General features: G+C 32.4%; 1 protein-coding gene across 3 annotated transcripts in view; it reads right to left on the bottom strand.

The window, feature by feature from the left end:
- Positions 1-62: 62 nt before the first annotated feature.
- The window catches only part of LOC106689025 (DNA-binding protein Ewg), a 65,317-nt gene continuing 57,654 nt past the window's right edge, over positions 63-7,725 (bottom strand). For all 3 annotated transcript variants that reach the window (XM_067051184.1, XM_067051186.1, XM_067051185.1), the window contains exons 13-14: positions 6,589-6,807; positions 63-1,060 (exon numbers count right to left, since the gene is read on the bottom strand). In XM_067051184.1, coding sequence (XP_066907285.1) covers positions 6,589-6,807 — 219 coding nt within the window. In that variant the 3' untranslated portion in view covers positions 63-1,060. The remainder of the gene's footprint in view (positions 1,061-6,588; positions 6,808-7,725) is intronic.

Below are 7,725 nucleotides of genomic sequence, written 5' to 3'. Positions count from 1 at the left end.
CCCATTTTTTTTTACCATTTTCTCTACACTAATACTACACTAAAGGTTGATTACATTACATATTGGTATATATATATACAAATATATATTTATATATTTTTGCTATTTTCACAGGGTTGCTGTAAATATGGATTGCATAGGGGTGGACAATTAGCTCTTTAGTAAATTTACCATTCTGATAAACGGAAGTTCACAGCTATTTTCTGAGTCTGTCTTAGCCGGTTAGGTGAAAAAAGTTTTATTCTTTAGTTAATTATTAAATTTCTTCATAGTTCATATTTATCCATTTTTGTTACTACGAACAATGTGAGATGGATGATTGTTTCAACTAAACAAAATTTAAGGTACTCAAGAGGAAGTTTTTTTTTTTTAATTTGGCATTTTATTTCATTCGGCCAGATTATTTCACTCAGTGTTATCTCAAGTTGGTATTCAATATAACTTGATTGTACACTGATAGACTAATTAAAATCAAATTCATTGAATCCATTATCGAGTTATTCGAAAAATGTGGACAAATTATAACAATGACAATTTTTAATTGTCAATTTTTTTCTTGGTATATTATCTTCTTTTCAATTTACCTGGCAAAATGTGATAAATCCAATTAAGCTTGGATTCCCTGAAATATAATAAAATTTCAATTTATAACCTTCTGCACCTCTATACCCAATATACAATGTGAGAGTTCTCGCACAGTTATACTAGTATACTATAAACAGTAAAGAGAGAAAGTTTTACTGGCTACTCTAATAATGATTACCTCAAAAAAATTTTAAAACTTATTTTTTTCTAGTTAATTCAATATAGAATGGTCTAATAACAATATGAAATATAATTAACAAGTGGATGGTAGTAATCAACAACACTGTTAAGCCTAGAAATATTGCACATACAATAATAAACACCAAAATTATTCAGTTGCTGTAAACTGACACTACCTCCGTGACTGTCTTAGCGCTTAAAATGGGTCTTTACACTTCCAGTAGCGATTTATCGTCATTATCATTATTTTCCATTGATCAAAACTTAGACAGTCCTTATTAATTATGAGTTCAATCTGGAAAAAAAAAATCAATTGAAATATGTATTGTAAAAGTCAGTGCATAAATATTTTTTGATAACTTTTTTCTTGTTAATGATATATATTTTTTTTGATCTTGAGGATCAGTCAATAAGACAACTATATTGAGGAGACATTTCACAACTTTATTGTTTGCATAGTCATGCTCTACAATGAAAAACAGTTTTTTTTAACAAAGAATTTCTTAAACTAATTATTAAAAAACTACATTGTACAAAGTATAATTTGAGATTAATATATATAATGTTACTTACTATTGTATATAACAGTGTGTTTTACATTGCTGTAATACAACTAACCCAAGGTTAGTGCCAGGACTGAACAGGGGTGAAATGGAGAAAAGTTAATGTGGGTTTGTAATATCTAAAATATAACTGTTCTTTCTAGCAGGTAGTCAGTCTGTTATTTCTGTTTTGTATTTTATATATATATATATATATATATATATATATATATATATATCTTTGTTAATTATGTTTTATGTGTTTATTTGGTTGGAGTAGCATTTTGAGATACTATTCCTAAGTTCCAAAATATGATTTTCAGCAGTTCTCTTCTCAGGGAATTTTGTACACCATATTAGAGTGTAGCTCTATTTTGTCTTGGTCTTTTATATTGGTGCAAAATTTGGATATAGCGGCTGTGTTTTTGCAAGAAATAGTTTTTGTTTAGAGTTTTTTATAACTAACCTCTCTGAGTGTTGTTATGTAAGGAATTGTGTAGTACCTTTTGTTGTTGATTTCTTATGGTTTAGGTTGAGTCAGTGTCAAGGTCTGTTTTATTAATTGGCAAACTAGTTTATGAGGATATTAATTTGCTAACAGGAAATATACTACTTTTTTTCTACTGTTTTTTGGTGTTTATGGATGTTAATTTTGGGTCTGGTTTATTAAATTTTAGGCAGTACTGATTTTGTTTCTTTTTGGAAATTAACTGGAATGTCTTCCAGTGTGGATAAGTTTTTGCCACCATTTTGTTTCTATCTCCCTGTTCTAATTTCTAATCAAAAGTACATCTAAAAAATAAAAAAATAAAAAAGGTATTTTGATTTCTTTTCAAATTCTATAGTAAAATTTAATCAGAAGGAACAGTTGTTACATTCACTTAAAACTATTTATTTTTTGTTATTCTTGATAGGTATCGCTGTTATCATATTGCCAATAAATTTATATATAAATGGGATTTTTTGTATTACTGTATTTAATCAATTTTCTAAATAAATATCTACTAAAATTAGGACAGTAGAAGATCCTATGGGGCATCTAAGTTTTTGAATATATAATTTATTGTTAAATTTAAAATATCCTCTACCAGTACATAAAACTAGTAGTTCGATGAATTATGTTTTGGGAAGAATATTTGTTCATCACTACCTTTTTTTATTTCACCCTTATTCGGTTTTGGCACAAAGCTTGAGTTATTTATATCACAGCAATGTAGAACACACTGTAATAGATCATCTTTGATAGATCTGCACAGCTCTTTGTGTACGCGGATGATATAGATATCATAGGATGTTCCTTCCCGGCTGTATCGGATGCTTTCCTAGCTCTGGTGGGTGCTGCGAGAAGACTTGGTTTGGAAGTCAATGCGGAAAAAACAAAATATATGGTTACGGGAGAGATACCTAGGCCAGGAAAGGAGGTGACCTTCGGGGAATACCAATTAAAGGAGAATAATGTTTTTGTATATTTTGGCTCATTGGTAACTTAAGACACACACCTGAACAAGAGATTCGGCATAGGACCATAGCAGCGAATCGGTGCTATTTTTGTATGGCAAGACAGTTCCAGAGTAGAGCTCTTGCCAGAAAATCGAAGCTTTGTCTTTATGAGACGATAGTGCGCCCAGTCTCTATGTATGGTTGTGAGACTACTAGACACTAGAAGTAGTAGGTTCCTAACATTTCATGTAAAACGACCGAAGTATGTAAGTTTCTTGTTTATATAGCTTTTCTGTTTATTATAAGAGATGTTGGTACACCTCTTCTGGGAGTCAGGTGTATTACCCAAGAGTCATCTCGGATGAGCAAAAACTGTTGTCGTTGCAATTCCCGCTTTTAATCCTATAAGAGCAATGAAAATTTGACCTAGGTCGTCCATTCGATAAGGTATGCTTGAACAGCAGTTTTTAGGGTTCCATGCCAACTTTCACTTTAACTTCTATTGGTTCTGCTGTTCGACTCTGTGTACCGGGTATATCAGTAAACCATTGTGAGACTACCTTTCGAGTTGGGTAGTCGGGTCATTTTCCTTTTGAGGTGTTGAGTGGACCAATGATGTTTGACCATTTGCTGGCCACGCAAGTTTACAGCCAAGCTACGTCTAACAGGCTATTTCTACATTTATAGTTGACATCCATAGGTCGTTGCGATATCAGGCGTCTCAATTCACAAATTCCTGAAAACTGAGATTATACATTCTACTGAAAATTGCTTGCCTCAGATTTATAGTTCCGGGCTTTAAATGTCAAAATGTTTTTATTACTTTGTGTCCATTAGAGCTGAAGACTTAGATTCTTTAGTTTTGTGAAGCTAAGTCGTCTGACACATATATCTCCTCAATTCGATGAAAGTATATCCAGAAAATTGTTGGTGGAGCCACTCCATGGTACCAGGAGAAGCGGAAGATCAAACCTGCGATGGGCTGATGATGTTGCTGCTGATGCGACAAATATGCTGGGGCTTCGGAATTGGATAGCGGCTGCTAGGGACCGAGACAATTGGCGGAAGCTGCTGGAGGGGGCCAGGATTCGACACTGGATTGTGGTAGTAGTATTAAATTAAATTGTTTTTCTATTAGAAGTCAATTATTTATTTTGTTCAATCCATAGATGTGATTAGCTTTTCTTTTTCTCTCTTCTCAAGAATTGTTATTTTTATCAATTTATTTTATCTTAATTTTTTTCTTTCTTTCTAACATTGTAAATAGGGGTGTCTTTTGTACGAAAGTATACCTCCCCCCCATGATCAATTGTTACAATAAAAAAAGAAAGAAATTTAAATGTTATGCTAACCAGGTAAGGTCCATCAGGCCGATCTGGTATTAAATAAAAATAATAATAATACATGTAATAAACAAAAATGTTTAACAATTAAAAATTATTGACTGCAAATTGTGTAGATTTGGAATTTTAATTCAAGAATAACAGATAATTAACTGATCTGGTACATGAATCATAATAAAAAAACCTTAATGTTTTAATTTGTCTAATGATCAAATATAAAAATTACAAAACCGCCAAAATTAAATACTTTTCTAATGTTTTTTTCTTGAATATACTAAGTATGTAAGCTTCAGTAACTACTTTGTTATCTGAACACATAAATAAAACAAAAATCTTTTTAATAAACATTCGCTAAAAACCTCTACAAGTATTCACAAAAAATTATGTACAACATTTAGATTACGAAGTGTCGCAGAAAAGTATTGAGACTGATTTTATATTTACCAAAGTTTATATATTTTTTTAAATACCAATGTTATCCCCTTCAAAGTAGTTCCCTTGGGCGGCTACACTTCGATGGAGTTCCCACTGTTGGTAGCAATGCTAGAAATCTTTAACTGGTCTGGTCTTCAGCATGTCCGTTACACTCTTTTGGTTCTTTTCTAAAGTCCCGAAATGACGTCCTTTGAGGATTTTCGAGAAAAAGAAAAAAAGCCAAAGGGACTGAGGTCAGGTGAATAGGGGCTGGGAAACCATAGGAATGCCTTTTGAGGTCAAAAATTCTGTTATGGAGAGGGCAATGTGAAATGGGACGTTATCATGATGCAGTATCCATTTATCTACAATGTCTAGTCTCACGCAAATGACCCTTTTTCAGAACCTTTCAAGGACGTCTTTATAAAAAACTTGGTTAACAGTTTGTCCTTGGGGAACAAATTCTTTTTTCTGTCAAAAAAAATGCCACTCCTTACTTTTCCTCTTGGTCTCAGGATCATATTCAAAAATCCATGATTCATCACCTGTGATCACACAGCTAAAGAAATCTTGCTCAATAGTGATTTCGTCAAGAAGATCAAAACACTTGTTTTTTCGAATACCCTTCTACTGAATTATGAGATTTTTCAGTACCATTTTGGCACAGACCTTTCGCATGTGCAAATGTTCAGTCAAAATTTGATGAACGATAAATCTGTTCAAATTTAGGAGGTTCACTCAACATTCTTAATGTTAAACGACGGTCTGATTTCACAAGAGTCTTCACACGTTCGATGTTTTCATTGGTTTTTGAAGTTGTAGGCCTCCCTGAATGGTGTTCATCTTCAACATATTCTCTGCTTTCCAAAAATGATTTTAACTTTTGAAACGTTGAACTTGCGGATTCTCCAAGCTTAATACAGAATTTAATGGCAAAACTTTGCTCCAAAATCTGCCTTTAAATTTTGTGGGATGCACAACCAAAACACACCTTCACTAATAACAGTCACAGAAATCATGTAGTTAACGGAAGGAGTTGAAACTCGCACTGAGCTATGGCAGGGTGCTGATACACGTGCTCTATCTAGAACAATAGCTCAGGGTTACCAGATTGCTTGCAGAGTAGCCAGTCTTATTACTTTTCTGCAACACCTCATATAACAAAATGACTGAATTTGCTATAATAAAAACAGAAACATTTATCATTTGTATATAATATTTTGGACCTTTATTATGAAAACATTATAGCTTATAAAATTATGGTTTAGAAATTAGTCGAAAATAAATTATTCAGTGTAGGATTATTTACTGTTTACTGGAGTCAGTATACCTTAACATTTACAACAAAATTTATTGTTCCTATAAAGAATTAGGGAGGAATCACATGAACGTCATGGTTAAGCTATAGGCCAACTATAAACAAATAATAAACATTAAAAATGAACACAAAAATAAAAATAACCATGGATATTATTGACCTTGTTAAATATACTAATTTATTTATTCTTTGAGCACATACATACTTTTTTTATTTAGTCCCAGTAGCACAATTAATATTTGATGGAAAGGCAGTGTAGGGTTATAACCATACCAGCCCGTGTGGGCAAGATGTAAAATGGATTTTCCAAAACCACAATTGTAATCAACATTTTTATTTATCCTTTATACTTATTTTAAACCTATTTTTTTAGTATGAACTTTCAACTTCACAATTTTGGCCCATGGCCAATTTCAATGGCAAATCGATTGGAAACCTGTGGCCAGTTGATGGATTGTGGATAGTTGTTTGGGTGTATAAGGTGTTCTATACTATTTTCTGATTATTATATTTTATTGCTCATGACCTAGACTGTTTTTGTCATGCCTATTATATCTATATGTATGTGTTAGCACAGATAAGATGTCATAAACCCATGTTGTAGCACAGCTGATTCACTAGTTAACTAAATTTTAATTCTTATAACTATTGATAAATCATTCATCTTCCATTATTCAGGTTGCAAATAAATATTAATACACAAAATTTAAGAATATGATTTAGTTTTAAATATAAATTTATTTTAAATAGTTATGCAAAATAATACCTAATCACAATTTAAAGGTTCTTCCTTTTTCAATCTTGATGGCTGGGATAATGCTTTGGAAAGTGCAGCAGCTTCTTTCAAAGATAAAACCTGAAGAACCTGAGGTTCATTCCCATTAGACATTGTAACAATTTGATGGGTATTAAGTGAGTCAACTTCATTTCCGGATCCAGTTCCTGGTTCAACTTTAGGAACATGAACCATAGGAGTAGTCACAACCTAAAAAATAAATAAATTCTAAATATAAATAATCAAATAAGTGCTTATTCTATATCTAATAAAAACAAAGCAAAATTATTTAATCAATTACATTAGTGAAATCCAAATTATGTTTAATGTGCAAAGCTTCAGGTACCCTCTGGCACCATTAACTATTCTTTGTGAATCAATTACCTTAACATTATAAATACCAAAATACTTAAAATATTTTTGAGTGCTGAGAAAATTAAGTAAACATTTATAAACAGTTGTTAATATTTTGCTATAGTTGCTTTTGATCGAGTCTGGCACCCAAGACTGCTATACAAGATCCGTAAATTCCTATCCCCTATATATTTCCTCATTATCCATTCTTATCTCTCCGATAGGCTATTTTAAGTAAATCACAACAGGGCTTATTCATCCCTATTTCCTCAGTCTGCTGGTGTGCCTCAAGGTAGTATCCTTGGTCCTATCCTTTATACAGTTTAACAGCTGACATCCTAACACTATCCTCACCTCGTATACCTATGACACATGTCTATTGTCAGTGAACAATGATCCTTCCATGGCATCCCAAACCCTCCAATCCTACATCACCACCCTTGAAGAATAGTGCCAAAATTGGAGGATTAAAATAAATTCCAATAAATCCCACCAAATCACATTGACCCTTCTTCATAAATCCATGACCTCCTGCCCCACAGTATCCTTTAATAATACCCCACTTATTCCTGTTAAACAGATCCGTTACTTAGGACTGCATCTGGACAAACAGCTGACTTGGAATCCTCTGACAAGACAGGGAACTGCTAGTCAGTTCCAACTATTACAACATTTACTAACAAACGGTCTAAACTTCCAATCCATTACAAAAGACTGATCAACATGGCTGTATATATTTTAATAGTTTTAAATATCATAAATAAATTATATACA

The sequence above is a fragment of the Halyomorpha halys genome, unplaced genomic scaffold (genome assembly GCF_000696795.3).
Source record: "Halyomorpha halys isolate HHAL.00 unplaced genomic scaffold, Hhal_1.1 Scaffold1261.1, whole genome shotgun sequence".
Lineage (NCBI taxonomy): Eukaryota > Metazoa > Arthropoda > Insecta > Hemiptera > Pentatomidae > Halyomorpha > Halyomorpha halys.
The sequence above is the reverse complement of the archived record's forward strand: the minus strand, read 5'-3'. Positions and strand labels throughout refer to the sequence as shown.